Raw genomic sequence first — 18,781 nt, forward strand, 5'->3', positions numbered from 1 at the left:
TGTGTGTGTGTGTGTGTACAAGTTTGTTTCTTTATATTAGTGAGGACATTGCATAGACTTTCATTGTTTTTATATCAGGTTAATATTTTCTATGGCCTAACCCAGCCCCTACCTCTAACCTACACCCATCACAGAAATATGTGCAAAACACTGGATTGAAATAAAAACATGTATAGGCCAATCTATATGCATTTTACCTTTTGAGGACCAGTAAAATGTCCTCACTAGTTGGTGGTTGTCATATTATTTCACTATAAAAGTGAGGACATTTGGCCCTCATGTCACAGGTATAGCCAAACCTGTGTGTGTGTGTGTGTGTGTGTGTGTGTGTGTGTGTGTGTGTGTGTGTGTGTGTGTGAGAGAGAGAGATGTCTTTTCCTTAATCAAAGTCTACATTACAGGAGGAATATGAGCAGTATACAGTAGTCCAGTTGAACATGCAAATCGGCATCAAGACACAAAAATAGCTAAATATTCCACAAAGTTTCTCATTTTAAATTATAAAAAGAATAAGTAATAATAACAAAAATAATAAGAAGATTAACTGATGGAAATTTATTTCTGACATCACATGGAAGGCACTGCATTACAGCATATTTTGCATAAAGGGCAACTTTTTTATTTTTATGAAATAAACTGAAATTAAGGCAAATAAAAATCACATTGACTTTTTTCTGACTTCCTATGCAATCTGCAATATCAAACTATCTTTACATCCACCACAATACATAATCATTTCAATAATTGCATTATTATCAATGTAATAAAATTCATGTGAAAAAAAAAACAATTATTAAGGCATTACATTTGATATCTTAACACTATGAATAAATAACAGTTTAACATGAAAAATCTGACAGAAATCCAGTACATTGGTCATAGTTTTCCAAAACATTAAGCATGTTTGGAGAAATTATAATTAATTGTCCAGAGATTTTCTTCCCAAATGACTGACCAAAGGAGAAAAAAAATAAAAAATAATTAAGATACACATTTACATGTTTATAGGTTATTTAAACCTAAATACATTCCCTGGGTTAATGCCCTTATTAAATAGAACATATAATCAAGCGTTATCTAAAAATGTAGAAAGATTTATTTCTCTCTCTCATTTAAGAATTCAAAATCAAAGCACCATATTTAATTTGACGTCATTCTTGTCCAGCATTATCACAAACATCCTTTAAGACAGGTTATTTTTACTTGCTGTATATACAGTATATACTATAAATAGTGTATATGACTACACAGGATTTAACCTAAAAAGAGCCCAGTGCTATATAGTTCATATGAGTTTCTGAACTATTATTGCTATAAAAAACAATCGTTTTTTTTTCCTTTCCAGGGCTGTTTCCTGAGTACAGATTAACCATAGTACTAAACTAAATTGTACTGGCAGTGCAAGTTAGTTCACAACTAGACAAATCTATGACAGATGAAACTCATTTGCTCCCATTTTCCAGTTCACTCTATGTACTGTATATAATATACAATGTTACTAATGCGTGCAAAAAATCTACATTTCATATTCTTGTTGCAAGATATTCTTTCAGATGTCCCATGCTCTTGTTGGATTATAATGCCATACTTCATAGTTTTTTGTTATGTCTTTTCTCTGAGGTCTCTGTAATAAATAGGCGAATGTAACATATGGCACTGGAGTAGTGGAACTGCACCCCCTGAAAAACACTGAAGCTAGAAGGTATCCTTAACTCTGTGTTCAAGTCAATAAGGCAGACATCACTTTGAGTGAGGCAGTTTGATTGGTCACTCTTAAGGACATCTTAAAGGTGCAGAACTGATTGATGTAGCGCTCCAATGAGCTTCACTGCAACTCAGCTCTTTCCAGAAACTTCCTTTTGGAACCTAAAACACAATCATATAAAGTATTACTCTCTAATATATAGTTTTCAAGTGACATCACACCCTTTTAGTAACGCCCACCTAGTTTTTCCTAGTAAGACCATGATATTAAAAGACCAGATTCAACATACACCTTATTACTGATGCATATATACAGGCACCCAGAATACAAACGCAATGTGCAGTTTCTCAAGCGTTTTTACATAGAAAACCATTTGAAAGAACACGCTTAACCATTGAGAGCACCAGTCATGTGACTGAAAACTATGAGTTATTAATTATGACAAAAATTTTTTTTATTATTATTAAAGGGATAGTTCACTTTGAAATTAATTTTTGATATGTTTTAGCTTACCTCAAGGGCATCCAAGATGTAGGTGTCTTTGTTTCCGCAGTAGTTTCAATTTTGATATTTTTTGGTCAAACCGTTCTTGTCTGTCAGTCATATAATGCATGTCGATGGTCACTGGCTCAAAACACAAGCACAGAGTCCAAATTAAAACAATTCCCCATTGTCCAAATGAAACAATTCCCCATCATAAGTACACATTGATGGCCTAAGACACGAAACGAGCGGTTTGTGTGAGAAAACGAACAGTATTTATATCATTGTTATCTCTTGAAAACAGCACACGTCCAAATGATCTGACGGCGCGGGCGGGTATAGATATATACATAGATGCCGCCTTCGCTACTGCAGTTCATTGGAACGAAACCGTAGCCAAGGCGACATCTATGTATATATCTATACCCGCCCGCGCCGTCAGATCATTTGGATGTGTGCTGTTTTCAAGAGATAACAACGATATAAATACTGTTCGTTTTCTCACACAAACCGCTCGTTTCGTGTCTTAGGCCATCAATGTGTACTTATGATGGGGAATTGTTTCATTTGGACGTGGGGAATTGTTTTAATTTGGACTCTGTGCTTGTGTTTTGAGACAGTGACCATAGACCTGCATTATATGACTGACAGACAAGAACGGTTTGACCTAAAAATATCAAAATTGAAACTACTGCGGAAACAAAGACACCTACATCTTTGGATGCCCTTGAGGTAAGCTAAAACATATCAAAAATTTATTTCAAAGTGAACTATCCCTTTAACAGTGTTTCTTTTCACAGCATAAAACTTCCTCCTGATGATTACCTGACGTTTTGGAAGTGGCCAGTAGGGGGCTTCAGATTGGATTTCCCTTTCTGCAACATGGCTGATGCCACTGGCAGGCCATTCTTAGGCAGCGTCTGGATGAAACACAGCGAATATTTTATAATGTGCAGTCAAAGTCAGTAAACAGTACACAGTTACGTATCTGATCTTGAACTGACTAGACCAGGACTTGACATTCACATTTTTGCTCACCAGTCATTGTGGCTAGTGGTTTTCTAAAGTTACTAGCCACTCAGCATTTTCACTGGCCACAATTTTGACATCGATACCATGGGGGAAAACTGCCATATAGATATTTTTAATAGAATCTCATAATTTGATAGCAGGTATATTAGGCTGCCGTCACTTTAGGACCTGACGCATGGATCCATCATACATCCCACATCTCACTTTGTTACTTTGTCACTTTGTTACTTTCTCAACCTTTTACGTTCACATAAAACATATCTGACTGTGTTTACATCAATACTCGCCAAGACCAGCATTTTGACATTATTTTGTGTGTATTTGACAGTTTAAATGCAATACGCAGCAAAAAAGAGATTCAAGCCCTGTAACATCAACTATATTCATACATGTGTCAACTCGCTTTCGGAGAGCGGGGAGAGCGAGAAAGCGCAGCTGGTGTCGTGGAAAATGAGTATTGGAAGCGTTTCAGATATTTTAGAATCGATATGTATCGAAAAATCACTATTTTTGACATTGCATTTACTGTTTATTATTTCAGATAAAAGTAGCCAGTAGGAGTGACTGCGTTACACGCCACTGCTGGAAATAATGTCAAGGCCTGGATTAGACCTGCATTTGCTAAGGAGGACACATCACGAGAGGAAGACACTCACCTCTGCAGTCTGGGAGGGTTTGGTCATGGGACGGGGTGGAGGGGGTCGGTTGGGTGGTAGCGGTCTTGTTTTGGGGGGTACTGATGGAGATGGCTGGGATGGCTCTGAATGCTGTAGACTCTGCTTGTGTGGAGTGTAGGCTGGGACTGGAGGTGGTTTCTCAGTGGGCCGAATGATAGAATGTCTAGATCTCGATGGACCTGTAGGACTAGCCTGAGGACATGAAAAACTGTTGTTCATACATCTTCTGTCAAAATCAATTGCAAAAATCATCAGTTTCACTTATTTTCCACGATCGAACTTTTTGCAAGTAATCAAGTCTGAGCCGTTTGTTTAGACAGTGCAGTCGATATTCTGTATTTCTACATCAGTTGCTAATAAATGAATGCCTGAAGAGACATAAGAGAGTTGCTGTCATCGTGGAAAGACTGGTTTTGAAATTCCACCACCGATGTCAATGAACATTTTTATTAAGGGTCAATGTTTAACTCCTGGAATTGATTTTTACACATTTAAGTATATTAAATGTTATTCATTTTCACTGTGTCCAAAATTACAGAAAAAAAACGAATTGAAATCAAACTCGACTGTTCAGACTGAAGTGCATTCCTAAAAATCTGATTTTAACTGGATTTAAAAACACACATGGATCAGTGCTATAGTATTGTTTGCATTGTTATAGTATATATTAATATTTTGAATAAACTTTTATATTTTATGTTTTCAGTTTTCATTTCCATTTCAGTTTGTGGTAATGTGCTTTTGTCATTTTTATTAGATTTGGTTTTATTATTATCTATATTTTTATTTGAGTTTGAGTTTTAGTAATTCAACTTAAACTTATTTCAATTTTATTTCATTTTTATTTAAGATGTTAATCTAATATTCATATTTTATTTCAGCTTTATTTCAATTAACGAAAACTATTTTTAATATTTTTACTTTTGGTTAACAATAATCTGGATGGGTTTAGGTTCCATGTGGTTTTTTGATGTTCAGACAACATTCAGCTAAACCCAGTGATGCACAGAACCGTGCTATTGGATGGACATGCTGCGAACACACACTGACAACAAAACAACTTCACACCTGTTCATCAGCGTGAGGTTTCTTTGGCTGGAACACTGGGTTGGCGTGACCTGTCGTGTGACTTTTAGTCTCAGGGGTGTCTGGAACACTGACAAAAAGAGAAATAACAACATTTTTAACACAAGAACAACCTAAATGATGAAGATCATTGTATGTGTTTGCATATAGCCGTTACTTGATGCATGTTTGAGTAGCAGGAGGGGCGGAGTCTTTGTTGGGGAGGAGCTTCTGTTTGCAACGCCACCAACAGACGCCAAGGATGGCCAATACCAGAAGAAAAAAAAGGATAAGGAGAACCAGTGCAAGGGAAAGGCTGCCTGCACAAGATAAGACAAGAACATAAAAACATCAAAAGGACACATTTAAAACAGGACGCATCACAGATAACATTAGATGAAATATTCAGTTTATTAGGTGTCTGTTGACGTACTGTGCGCGATCACAGGCCCACTGTCCAGACTGCCTCCTGAACCTGTCATCTCACAAAATGGTGGTCCCCAACCCGAGTTACAATGACAGTTGTGGTTATTATTGCAAAGCTGCAGAAAAAAAAAAAAACATTTGTTCCATTGCTTAATTTTTTTTTCTCCAGTGAAAAACAATCTAAAGAAATAGATTATCTAAAAATGAAAACCTGATTTTAAATTCAGACATACTTCTTTTGGATGCAGCCATGGTCTTTAAACTAATTCTTTAAACCCTACTATACAGATATTCACTCTGTATTGTAAAATAATACAATGCCTTATATAGTCGACATAATAGCGAATGCATTTAGTGGAAATGATCACACCATTGTAAGTTTAGCACATCCAAAAATAGTAAGGGATTTTTTCATTGACTGTTATCAAAAGTATTTATGATACCATATGAGGTAAAGAAATTACAAAATGATGTAAACAGGAAGTAGCTCTGCAATGGTCATGCATACATAAAGCTCAGCCAGCTCTCTGCAGAAATAAGCAATATGAACTTACCCCATGGCCATGACATTTGGCATTGCATTCATCTGCTTGCAGGAAGGACGCATCGCGGCATTCCCCTTCGAAACAGATCTATTCAGATAGAAGTGAAATGAAGTGAAATGTGAATGTAAGAAGAGGTCCTCCTATACACTCAACGATATAAAGTGACTTAAACCTATTGGAAATGTAAAAAACCTACCGCATTCTCCCCACATTTGGTCCCTGGCAGAACCAGGCCCGGGTCTAGGGTGTCATTCTGGTTGTGCTTATCTTGACCTTGCTGGTACACATGTGTCCCTCTGCACAGGATCTTCTGTTGACCAATATAGACGTTGGTGTCTATGGCGACGGCGTTGGATTCTATTGGTTTGCTGGCAGTGCTTTGGCACTGAATCTTCCCACATTTAGCATTCCTAAACAGAGAACCAACTATGAGTCTTTGGATGGCTCAAACGATGATGTCACACACTACTGCAATAATTTAAACTAGATGCGAAAGTTCGTCGAGACAAACTTTAAGTTGGCTTGAGAAAGTTTAGAGCAGAACGTTTTTTGCTAGGCGGTTGCTAGGATGTTATGGGTGGTTGCTATGGTGTTGCTAGGGTATTTTGGGCGGTTGCTAGGGTGTTCTGGGTGGTTGCTAGGTGGTTGCTAGGGTTTCCTGGGTGGTTGCTAGGGTCTTTTGGGTGGTTGCTAGGGTATTTTGGGTGGTTGCTAGGGTCTTTTGGGTGGTTGCTAGGCGGTTGCTAGGATATTTTCGGTGGTTGCTAGGGTCTTTTGGGTGGTTGCTAGGCGGTTGCTAGGGTGTTATGAGTGGTTGCTAGGCTGTTTTGGGTGGTTGCTAGGGTATTCTGGGTGGTTGCTAGGCGGTTGCTAGGATATTTTGGGTGGTTGCTAGGGTGTTCTGGGTGGTTGCTAGGCAGTTGCTAGGGTGTTATGAGTGGTTACTAGGATGTTTTGGGTGGTTGCTAGGGTGTTGCTAGGGTATTTTGGGTGGTTACTAGGGTGTTCTGGGTGGTTGCTAGGATATTTTTGGTGGTTGCTAGGGTCTTTTGGGTGGTTGCTAGGCGGTTGCTAAGGTGTTTTAGGTGGTTGCTAGGGTGTTCTGGGTGGTTGCTAGGCGGTTGCTAGGGTGTCCTGGGTGGTTGCTATGGAGATGTTAGGCCATTACTTATTGGCCGCTCGATAATATAAATCCTCTGAGGGAGAGAGAGAGGGAGAGATGCAGGGGTGTCAGGCCCTTTGTGTCTGTGTGTGTGAAAACGTAATTCTGGATTTGAATTTTTTTAGAATGCCCAATGTTAAGTCAATGGGAGTTTTTCCGAGTTTTGATCGTCATTTTTAGGAAAACCGTAAGTCCGATCAGTTAGAAAAGATATAGCATACCGAGTCAGAACAGTCTGAGTGTCTGAGCCGAGTTTGGAGTACGTAGAGTTAAAGCTCTAGGAGGAGTTTGATTTATATTTTTTAGTAAGAAGAATAATAATAAGTTTAAGTACAATATCAGTAAGTTGGCTTTCTCAAGCCAACTTAATTAATTTAAAATTATAATTTTTTTCGTGCTTTTCAAAGAAGTCTTGTATGCTCACCAAGACTGCATTCTTTTGATAAAAATACATTAAAAACAGTAGTATTGTGAAATATTTTTCTAATATATTTTGATGACAAAAGCTGAATTTTCAGCATCATTACTCCAGTCTTCAGTGTCACATGATCCTTCAGAAATCATTCTAATATGCTGATTTAGACATTCATGTCGAATTATTAATTTCTTTTTTAATGCAAATTATTTTCTTAATGTGTATCACGGTTTCTACAAATATGTTAAGCAGCAAAAACTTGAAAAAAATGTCACATTGATAATAATCAGAAATGTTTCTTCAAATCAACATATTAGAATAATTTCTGAAGGATCATGTGACACAGAAGACAGGAGTAATGATGCTGAAAACTCAACTTTGCATCACAGGAAAAAATTACATTTTAAAATATACTACAATAGACAACAGTTCATTAAACTGTAATAATATTTCACAATATTGCTTTTTTTTTTTTTTTTACTGTATTTATACAAATAAATCTTAAAATCAGAATTTTTTCCAAACTTTTGACAGGTAGTGTAACTATATTTTGTAAAAAAAAAAATAATAAAAAAAATTTATATCACCTTTCAGTGCATTTCCTGTATGTGCCCATGAGGTCTTTGCCACAGTTTCCATAGGAATCACCTGCTCCATTTACTTCTTTGAAGCAACGATCAGGAGCAAGACGAGCATCTAAGAAATAGAGACAGAGAATTTACAGCTGAAACAGAACAGAATAGAATAGAAACATCTACTCATGTCACAAGTTACTGGTTGTGTGAATGCTAAACTCTCGGCTGGACTCGAATGATTTCTCTGATATCTGCAGAGAGCAGCAGATGGCATCACATTCGGAGACTGAGATCACAGCCAAGCACAGTATCTGTTCTACTGTAAACTACAGTACATTGCCAAGTGGATTTCCACTAGAAAATGTGAAAACATGGTAGAAAAAATAGCCAACATTACTCAAAAATACAGTAAAAACAGTAACATTACTCCAGTCTTTAGTGTCACATGATCATTCAGAAATCAATCTAATATGCTGATTTGCTGCTCAAGAATTCTTATTATTATTATCACAGTTGAAAACAGCTGTGCTGCTTAATATTTTTGTGAAACCGGTGACTCACTGAATATTGGGTGCTTGGATTTATGGTGTTACATTTAAACTGTGTTACTTTTAGCAGACTTTAGCAGACAGACCTTTGCCCCAGAGAGAGAGGCACTGCTGCTCCAGCGTCAGACACATGCCAGTGTAACAGTAGGCACTGCCACCCGCACAACTGTTGCCATCTATCAGGTAGAAGTTAGCCGGGCAGGACTCAGATTTCCCATCACAGTACTCAGGCAGGTCACAGGAGCCTGAAGGTGGACGGCACATCACTCCTGGACTCTTCAGCTGGTTAAGAGTGCGATAGAACAAACTTGTATTCATTCAATCCGCTTTTTCTTAAAATAGTCAAGTTAAGTCACCTTTATTGACATAGCGCTTTATGAAATACAGATTGTTTCAAAGCAGTTTTACAGTGATTACAGAATAACGATTTAATGATGCAAACAGAGTGTACAGCAGCTCTAAAAGAAAAAGGTGTCATTGTTCAGCTGAAGTCAGTTCAGTGTTGATTCAGTTCCGTTTTAAAGATCATCAATTAATAAATTAGTTTATTTAAACTAAAGCCAGACACTTTCACCTGTGGACATTTGTGAGAAAAAATATCCTAAAATGCACGTCTATGGTTTAATAATAGTATTATTTAAAATTAATGATCATTGAAAGCAAAACATTTAGCAGATATTTGAGTATAAAAGCTGTGGTGTATTAGTTGTCGAGGTGAATTGATAAAGGTAAAAAAAAAAAAAACTTAAAAATACTACTGTAAATGGCTTTTAATTTAAATTTAATTTAAAAAAAAAAAATATATATATTAATTTATTAAATTGCACTTAAAAATTATTTATTTATTTAAACTTACCACTTAAAGGGTTAGTTCATCCAAAAAAGAAAAATCGAAAAAATGATTTACTTATCCTCATGTCGTTCCAAACCCGTAAGACTTTCGTTCATCTTTGAAACACTAATGAAGATCTTTTTAACGAAATCTGAGAGCTTTCTGTCCCTCCATTGACAGTCCATGACACTAAACTACCACTTTGACGCTTCAAAAAGTTCATAAGGAGATCGTAAAATGAATCCATATGAATTAAGCAGTTTAGTTCAAATCTTCTGAAGAGACTCGATCACTTTAAATGATGAACAGATTGAATTTAGGCTTTTATTCACATATAAACATTGATCAGCGAACATAACCTGAAGCTCAACTGAATCTGCTTTACGCACAAGAACAAACCTCATTGGTTCTTGCAGAAGCTCAAACGTGCTGTGTAACACGAGAATGAACCTCATTGGCTTTTTCTGCGTCAAGCGAACATACTTGAGCTTCCGTTTGAAAGTTTATATGTGAATAAAAGCCTAAATTCAATCTGTTCATCATATAAAGCGATCGAGTCTCTTCAGAAAATTTGGACTAAACAATTCATATGGATTAGTTGTATGATCTCTTAACTTTTTGAAGCGTCAAAGTGGTAGTTGTGAAGCTGTCAATGGAGGGACAGAAAGCTCTCAGATTTCATTTCAATATCTCACGGGTTTGGAAAGATATTAGGGTGAGTAATTAATGACAGAATTTTCATTTTTGGGTGAACTAACCCTCTAAAATCACCCCTTTTAAAAACTCAAACTAAAAATGATTTTAAATCCCATTTATTTATTTAAATTTAGCACTTATTAATTAAATGAAACCGTTTTTCTGATGCTGCACCACAGGAAAGGGGGTCGAGAGAGAGAAAGCGTGAGATGAGTTTGGCAGGGATTCACCTTGCACTCATGACAGCAAACTCCGTGCGCACACTCAGCGTCAATCTTCAGCGTGCAGTTGTTGGCATTACAGCAGGGACTTGAGCACTCCTTTGTAGTAAAGGAAACAGAAACGGAAAATGTAAGTGTGAAAGATGAACCAGGACAACAGCGTGGGAGAAAACGAGACAGAGGAAGCAATGAAACTCTCTCCTGACCTCCACTTCTCCACAATCACACTCTTCTCCTTCCTCCAGGTATCCGTTTCCACAGCGCTGGCCCCCGTACATGAGGCTGGTGTTGGGAGGGTTGAACAAACACTTCCCCCCACCGGAGCTCAGGTAGCGTTTCAGCTCCTTCTGATTGCAGGTGTTGAAGATATGAGGGAATGGAGCCCTACAGAACACGTTTGACTTTTATTTCATGTTGATTTTAAATGAAAATTCTGTCAGGTTTCATGAAATTATACAGTATTTTTTCTTTGGTTCTCACCCTGTGGCAGCAGCCATGATACAGCCTCCATCCTCGGCCTGAGCACGACAGCAACCTTGACTGTCATGGCTCATCCCAAAATTATGCCCCATCTCATGAGCCATGGTGGCAGCGATCCCCACAGCACTGTAAGAGTGGTCCTACAGAGAGACGCAGACAAAACAAAAAGTGAGTCCAATAAAGGGACCATTGGCAATAAAAACACAATGGAATAACACTGCAGGTGAATGTACCGAATTGACTCCACCAGACTGGTATTCAGAACACATGGCTTTAAGAGGTGCAAGACCAATGATGGTGCCATGAAACGACACGCCCCTACAAATACAAAAAAAAAAACCTGTTTAAATACCAATAAAACTATGGCAGAATCAAATCAAACCAATGCAACCAAATGGCAAGCTGAACAGATGTAGATATAATGGGCCATATCACACAACCGGTGCAATGCAGCGCCAGGCGCGACGCAAATGTTTTTTGCAAGTTTCAGCCTGACGCAGTTATCGTTTTCACGTCTTGCGCCATGTTGTTTAAATAGCAAATGCATTTGCGCCCATCTGTTCGTCCATGGGTGAGCTGGTCTGAAAACGAGGTGTGCATTGATGGCACGTTGCTATTTTGAGGCAACTGAAATAGACTGCGCCATTGACCAACTGAAACCTAGTCTAAAGTCTATGGTGCAATATTAGTTTTTTTGTTATTTGAAGAGCGTGTTAGTAATATGCGCCTATAGGCGGGTCCACAACGCGCGTACACTTTGTCCCGTAGATGGTCTGCTCGCGCGCTTTAACCACGAGCACGAGCAGATCCGTTTCCTCGCTAGAGAAGCGTTCAGTTTTTCCGCTTGCAAATTCCTCCATGTAAATAGCGAATCCGCTTTTAAAGGGAATGAGACTCTGATTGGTTTATTGCACATTACGCCCAAAACACACCCATTACTCATTAAGAGAATAGGGACAACCCTTTTAGACCATGCACCAGGCACGCCGACCATTTTTCCCGTCGTTAAACTAGCCAAAAGTGTATTCGGACACGCCCTAAGTGCACTTGCGCCGTGCGCTTTAGACCATGCACTTAGATCGTTAAAATAGGGCCCATTTAAAGGGATATTGCATCCAAAAATGAACATTTTGTCATTAATTGGCGGGTTGGCGGGTGTTAAGGTCAAGCCCATAGTTGCTACACTTGACAATGGACCATTTTTGACCACTGAAATTTGTTGCTCAGTTTCGGAACGTCAAGTGGGTGAGTGAATGATGACAGAATTGAAAAATTATCCTTTTAAATCCTTATCAGCGATCATTGTTATCTGCTCACGCGTTATTTAGGTGGGAGGAGCTACAGTGAGACTGACGTTACGAGCTGAGCGTTGTCATTGGGCAGCTGTGGCAGCTGTTTCCTCCTCCAGGCCAGAAACGCACTCAGGGTGCTGTAGGGGTTGTCGCTCACACTGATCTTGTCTTGATCGTTCCAGATCTCCAACCGGATCAGAGCCACACGGATGTTCAGTGTTTTATAATACTGGCAACATAAAGTCACATGATATATTAGAGTCCAGATGTGTGATAAAAATGTGTGTTTAACGGTAGAATTCACAACAATCTCACCTTATCCACAAAGTTAGCTGCTTCAATCAGAGTCATTTTGGTCCTTTCAAAGTCCCGACCGTGATTCACAAACTGAAAAAGAGACACGATTAGGATGTATCTTTGATTTGGATGGCTGAAATGACCTTTGTGTCATGTAGGTGGTGATTAGAAATGACTCTATCAGAGCAGAGGACAGTTATTCTGAGTCATGACAGGAAACGAGCCTTATCTGCAGAGGTACCGTGAAGTGAGTCTTCAAACAGACAAGACTCAAGACACTTTACAAGAAACTTTTATCCAAAGAACCCACCTGGCACAAAATCTTGGCAAATGCATATCAACACTTTATGGTGGCAGCTTTTACATGGGAATGCACATGCATCTGAAAAAATTACAAATTCAGTTGCATTTATTGTTTAACTTTATACATGACTATTCAAAAGTTTGTGTATTATACAGTAAACCTATTTATATTATCATAAATATTATTATTACTTTTTTACTTGAATATATTTTAAAATGTAATTTGTGGTTGCAAAGCTCACATAATCCTTCAGAAATCATTCGAATATTCTGCTTTGCTACTCATAAACATTTCTTATTATTATCAGTGTTGATTTTTTGTTGTTGAAACTGTGATCCATTTTTTTTAAGAATCTTTGATGAACAGAAGGCTCAAAAGAACTGCATTTATTTGAAATATCTGAAATCTATTGGAATTCTTTTGTAACGTTATAGATGTTAATAAAAGTATTAATAACTTCCAAAGGGAAAAAAAAATCAGTAGTGTACATTTGTAAAGTATCTGTCAAAACTACATGGTGCAAAACACCAACTTCAGCAGTTTACTGAGTCTTGTCTCTCAAAGCTCCTTAAGAAGACCCTGCTTTTCAGCAGATACCTGCATTTAAGTGATTTTACCTCTGCGTGGTCGGCCACCACCATCAGCTCCACGTATTTCATGCTACTGCTGACATCCCTTCTTTTCTGCAGGAAGAGATAGATAAGATATGACTAAGCATAGGCTAATTTGATATACTACAGAAGAAGTGCTGATTCACTGCTTCAAAACCTGAGTTTATGAATATAAATGCTGTGAGACACTAATTGAGACATCCTGTGTCTTACATCCTGTGTCTACAGACACTCTATTCATGTATGCAAACGCAAAGAACAATGTGTCCTTAGTTTAGTACCACTTTAGTCAGCTCTTCACATTCATTTAAATAACAAGTTTTATTATCTGGTACTTTCCATGAATAGGGTACAAAATAGAGCCTGAACTCTTAAAAAATTTGCTATTTTCTTTTCTTTCTTTTTCAACAAATTGTCAGTGAAAGGAGGTGAATAATCTTTAGGAAATGTTCACTGACAACTTTAGGAGGTTGTACTATATTTTAATATGGGCTGTTTTATTTTACATTCATTTTAATAAGGTTTTGCAACACATTTACATTTAGTCATTTAGCAGACGCTTTTATCCAAAGCGACTTACAAATTAGGACTAAATTAAGCGAGTCATCATGAAGAGGCAAAAACAACGCAAGAAGTGCTCAAAATACGAAGTTCAGGCATTTATTCAGAGTAGCATAAGCCCGATAAGTGAGGTTTTAAAGGGAAAGGGAAGGGTTTTTTTTTTTTTTTTTTATGAGGTTAAGTGCTCACGGAAGAGATGGGTTTTCAGCTGTCTTTTGAATGTTGTCAGGGATTCTGCATTCCGGATGAGGGTGGGAAGAGCGTTCCACCAGCATGGAACTGTGAATGAGAATGTTCTGGAAAGTGATTTTGTGGCTTTCTGTGATGGAACCACGAGACGTCGCTCTTTGACCGATCGTAGGCTTCTGGTAGGGATGTAGACTCGTAGGAGTGAGTGAAAGTAGGAGGGAGCTGAGCCTGTGATAGATCTGTAAGCAAGCGTCAATGCCTTGAACTTGATGCGAGCAGCGAGAGGTAGCCAGTGCAGAGAGATAAACAGAGGAGTGACGTGGGCCCTCTTGGGCTCGTTGAAGACAAGACGAACTGAAGCATTCTGAATCATTTGTAGAGGTTTAGTTGCACATGATGGAAGTCCGGCCAGAAGAGCATTGCAGTAGTCAAGCCTAGAAATGACCAGGGCCTGGACGAGAAGTTGTGTTGCATGCTCAGTAAGGAAAGGCCTGATCTACCAACACTTAGCCTATATCAAAATTGGGGTCTAAACAGTTAAAAGCGTGATTTTTTTGCAAATTTCTAGCTAGAAACATTAAACAAATACAGAAGAAAATGTTAATTTAGGAAAAAATACTTAATTTAAACCTTAAAAAGTCAAACATATTGCAAAATGTACTTCAAGGGCCAAATAAATGTCAATTTTGAAAGAAAATATATATACATACATTAAAAATGTAAACAAACGGCCAAATAATATATATGGGAAAATATAAGTAGATAAAAACTATGTAAGAAAAACTATGTAAGAAAATATATTTTAATATCCATTTTTGTATATTTTGAAACATAGGCCTATTCAAAAATGAACATCAAAATATTTTGTTAATTTGATTTAAATTGTTGGATCTAGAAGGTCAGGACCTCTGAGGTGGTACAGGCCAAATTCTGTATTTATTGTTTCTAAAACTAGCTACTTTTCATGCTAGGTTCATTTTATGTTACATATTAGTTTCTCTAAAATACTTTGCACAACAAAAAACAGGAAATGTGCCTTCAATGCTTTAAAAAACACCATGGGCACCAAAATGTACCATACTCACACCAAGTGCTGTTGGAACTATTTGATGGTGAAGCAACAAAAAGTTAGACAATGAGCTTCTTCAAATTAAAAGTACACTGATTCGAGAGGATCTCTAGTTTGACTTTGGGTGAAGTGTTCTTGCACAACAACACCATGATCTCACCCTATTGGTCTGCTGAGGCTCTGCCATGACATCAATCAGCTCTTGAAGGCTTTCCGTGTGATTCCCGTCTCCATGGTGGTGTCCGCAGGTGCCTGCTGGCAGTTTCAGGCTCTGAGCGTTGTAAACGGCATGTCCCTGAGAGTGTGTTTGGTTAGCTAGCGGTTCGATCATGTAGCTCACGCTGTTATTGACTGTTATCATGCCCCTGTGGATTGAGAAGACAACATGTCAATCACAAGAATCTTTAAACTTTAAATTTCAATGATCAAGTGGAAAATCAGAGTCATGGACATTTAAACAGGCCTACAGGATGGAAACCTTTCAGATGGGTTTTGCACGGGAAGCAGCTTCACCACACAAAATGATCTTTATCCCGGATGGGAGGGGGAAGAAAAAAGGGAATAAAACTGAATTGATAGCCAACTTGTGTTTATGCTGAACTGTTTTTTTAAGCAAAAACAGATTTCCTTGCTTCCTGGATATCCAAGTATTCTCCAAACACCAACCTAGTTACACACACAACACTTCACAGATGTAAAGGGACACCCAACTATCAATGAAAATGCTTCCACTGCAGAAATGCACAACAATATGCAAGGCACAAAAAGAACCCAAACCAAATATTACTACGAACTAACAAACTTACAGTTACATGCCAATATTATGTGAATGTTAACTGTCTATGAATGGTGAAAGTTGCTACTTTCTGTAGGAACAGGCATCCTGCAAAGATAAAGAATACTCAAATAGTTCTTGAATGGTAACTAAAGACATGCAAAAACATCTGTTATATGATACATAAAACTCTAGACAAAATGTTTTCATGGTGCTCATTTAGTGGAATCGTACACCGCAGCTGTGAAATTCATGTGTACACGTGTGTACACTCTATATTCTCAAGCTTCTCCCATCTCCAATCAAACCCAACTCAAGCTGTGCTGGCTCATCGATCTTTTTGGATATCAGTCAATGTGTGTCTGTTCAGACAGGAAACGGAGTCTCTGAATGAGCTGGAGCTCAGCAGGACTCTATACATCTACCCTCGGCCCACACAGAAACCAAGAGACCCGGCCACGCTGCTACAATGAACTCGCTGAACTCACTTCCTGGGCTAATAAACTGGAACTTTTGCGCAAAACAAAGACAAGTTCTCATGATGCAAAGTCATATCACTAAAGCTGAAGTTTCTAAGAGTCTGACAGAAAATGGAACTAAAAATGATTTTGTGAAAGTCACAATTACTAACCATAAAAGACAGTTCCCTTTCGTCAGCAGGGAACTCCGACGCCTCGTCGGGGGAGTTCCCCTGACGAATTGGGATCACGCCAGGGATCCAACCACCTTCGAGAGAGTTAACAACGAGCCAATGAAAGAGAAACTGAATTGGCATGCAAAATTTGCATTCCGCATCCCGCCTACCAGCGCGGGTATAAAAGGCGGAAGTAAACATTGCATCATTGCTTATCGCCTCGGAGCCGAACAGATTGCTTTGTGCTGCTGTTTTCCGCCTGAGAAGTGAAGTTTTTTCAACGAGTCTCTTCGGGAAGAGTCCTCTCTGGTGCCGGTGTGACAGCCTCGTCAGTGATCGCCGCTTCTGCCAGCTGTGAAAAAAAAAAAGCCGTTTTCACGGCTGGTATTTGAGTGCCCACACGGGCTTGCAGTTTCCCCGTGTGTGGCCGCGGTGGGTCCCTGAGTGCTTCGGCACTGAAAGAGAGGTTCTCTCTCTTTCCTAAAAGAGTTTTGGGCGACCTGCTTCTTTGTCTACGTGACAAAGATGTCATCTCGCCCGTGTGTTTCTGGATGCGGTAGACTTCTGTCTCAGGGTGATGGTCACAGACACTGCGTCCCGTGCTTGGGCTTTGCGCACGCAGAGGCAGCGTTTGTGAACGAGTCATGTTCTCATTGTGGGAACATGACTCTGGCGACGCTCCGCTCGAGACTTCGAATCCTTCAGCAGAAAATTGCTGAGGGTGTCCCTTCAGTCTACACCCGATCTAGTTCGTCTGCTGGTTCAGTTCAGCAGGCGACTACTTCGGCTGTGGCTGTTGGTGAGCGCATGAGGGTTACAGTGCGGACTACCTCGCCAGGTGAAAGATCCTCACGAGGCTCCCACTCCTCTGTAGCGCCGTTGCCATCGGTGCCCCCGTTGGAGCCACTGGTGCCGCCCCGTGCGGTTCCGGTTGTTTCCTTCGGGGCGCCACCTGAAGATGCGATGTCTATCGCTGCATCGGAGGGAGAGCGGTCATCCTCAGGTGACGACTCGGCGGGTCTACCCCCTTCGGGTGTGTTGGCTGCTGCCGAGCCGGATCCTGAGCTGGCCGCTATGCTTGCCCGGGCGGCCGCGAATGTCGGGCTCGTGTGGAACCCCCCACCGTGTCCCGAGCCTTCGCGGCTTGATGATTGGTGTATCGGGGCGGGTCGCGCTGGTTCTCAGCGTCCCGCTCCGGTCCCTTTCTTCCCGGAGGTGCATGAAGAGGTGACGAGGTCATGGATGGCACCTCTGACTGCCAGACATAGATCAACTCACCCCTCCTCCCTCACCACTTTGGATGGTGGAGCGGTTAAGGGATACGAGGGAATCCCCCCGGTGGAGCGGTCAGTAGCGATGCAGCTGTGTCCGAAAACCGCTTCCACTTGGCGGGGTGCCCCTTCACTCCCCTCCCGCGCCTGTAGGTTCTCCTCTGGTCTAACCGAGAAGGCCTACACGGCGTGTGGAGAAGCCGCTTCCGCCCTGCATGCCATGGCGTTGCTTCAGGTCCACCAGGCCAAGGCGCTTCATGACATGCAGCAAGGTGGTCCCGACCCAGGGGTGCTGCAGGAGCTGCGTGTGGCGACGGACTTCGCCCTCCGGGCGACGAAAGTCACCGCACGTTCTCTGGGATGGGCGATGTCCACTTTGGTGGTCCAGGAGCGCCACCTCTGGCTTACCCTCGCGGATATGCGGGATTCAGAGAAATCCAGATTTCTGAATGCTCCCATATCCCGAGGGGGCCTTTTCGGCGACTCGGTGGGGGACTTCGCCCAAGAGTTCTCCGCCGCCCAAAAGCAGTCTGAGGTGCTTCGGCATGTCCTGCCCAGGAAACGGACTGCTGCTGGTCCGTCTCCTGTGGCCGAAGAACCTCGGGCTGCTCGTCGCCGAGGGCGCCCTCCTGCGGCCGCCTCTGCTCCTCCTTCTGGACAGCAGTCCAACTCCAGGAGGCGGGGCGCCGGTCGTAAGAGGGCTCCCCCGCCCGCTCAGCCGCCTCCACCCCCCAAGAAGGTGAAAGGAAAGAGGCGTTCCTGAGACGGGCGACCCAGAGGACCGAGGAACTGCTCTACGGGAGGGGGCCTCTGCTCCCCTCCTTCCCCCGGAGGAGGGCCGGGTGGAAAATCTTTTGTTTGTGTCTGTTTCTGTTCCGCCACCGACCACCCGGTCGGTGGTACCCGCAATTTCAAT

The 18,781-nt window shown here is 40.6% G+C and overlaps 1 protein-coding gene across 2 annotated transcripts in view; it reads right to left on the minus strand.

Moving 5' to 3' along the window:
- Window positions 1-535: 535 nt before the first annotated feature.
- adam19b (ADAM metallopeptidase domain 19b) overlaps window positions 536-18,781 on the minus strand; it is a 35,548-nt gene continuing 17,302 nt past the window's right edge. The window contains exons 6-24 of one of the 2 annotated variants that reach the window (XR_014629719.1): window positions 15,346-15,550; window positions 13,373-13,438; window positions 12,470-12,541; window positions 12,217-12,383; window positions 11,096-11,180; window positions 10,863-11,002; window positions 10,589-10,766; window positions 10,392-10,481; window positions 8,720-8,915; window positions 8,098-8,206; window positions 6,130-6,343; window positions 5,943-6,020; window positions 5,396-5,504; window positions 5,141-5,282; window positions 4,966-5,053; window positions 3,877-4,089; window positions 3,014-3,108; window positions 2,219-2,329; window positions 1,729-1,866 (exon numbers count right to left, since the gene is read on the minus strand). Coding sequence is in view for 1 of the 2 variants with exons in the window: in XM_084429394.1 (XP_084285520.1) it covers window positions 1,836-1,866; window positions 3,014-3,108; window positions 3,877-4,089; window positions 4,966-5,053; window positions 5,141-5,282; window positions 5,396-5,504; window positions 5,943-6,020; window positions 6,130-6,343; window positions 8,098-8,206; window positions 8,720-8,915; window positions 10,392-10,481; window positions 10,589-10,766; window positions 10,863-11,002; window positions 11,096-11,180; window positions 12,217-12,383; window positions 12,470-12,541; window positions 13,373-13,438; window positions 15,346-15,550 (2,278 nt within the window). In the remaining variant the exon portion in view is untranslated. Of the gene's footprint in view, window positions 1,867-2,218; window positions 2,330-3,013; window positions 3,109-3,876; window positions 4,090-4,965; window positions 5,054-5,140; window positions 5,283-5,395; window positions 5,505-5,942; window positions 6,021-6,129; window positions 6,344-8,097; window positions 8,207-8,719; window positions 8,916-10,391; window positions 10,482-10,588; window positions 10,767-10,862; window positions 11,003-11,095; window positions 11,181-12,216; window positions 12,384-12,469; window positions 12,542-13,372; window positions 13,439-15,345; window positions 15,551-18,781 lie in introns of both variants that reach the window. The other variant, XM_084429394.1, reaches the window with a different exon arrangement.

Source organism: Rutilus rutilus (assembly GCF_951802725.1).
Source record: "Rutilus rutilus genome assembly, chromosome: 14".
Classification (NCBI taxonomy): Eukaryota; Metazoa; Chordata; class Actinopteri; order Cypriniformes; family Leuciscidae; genus Rutilus; species Rutilus rutilus.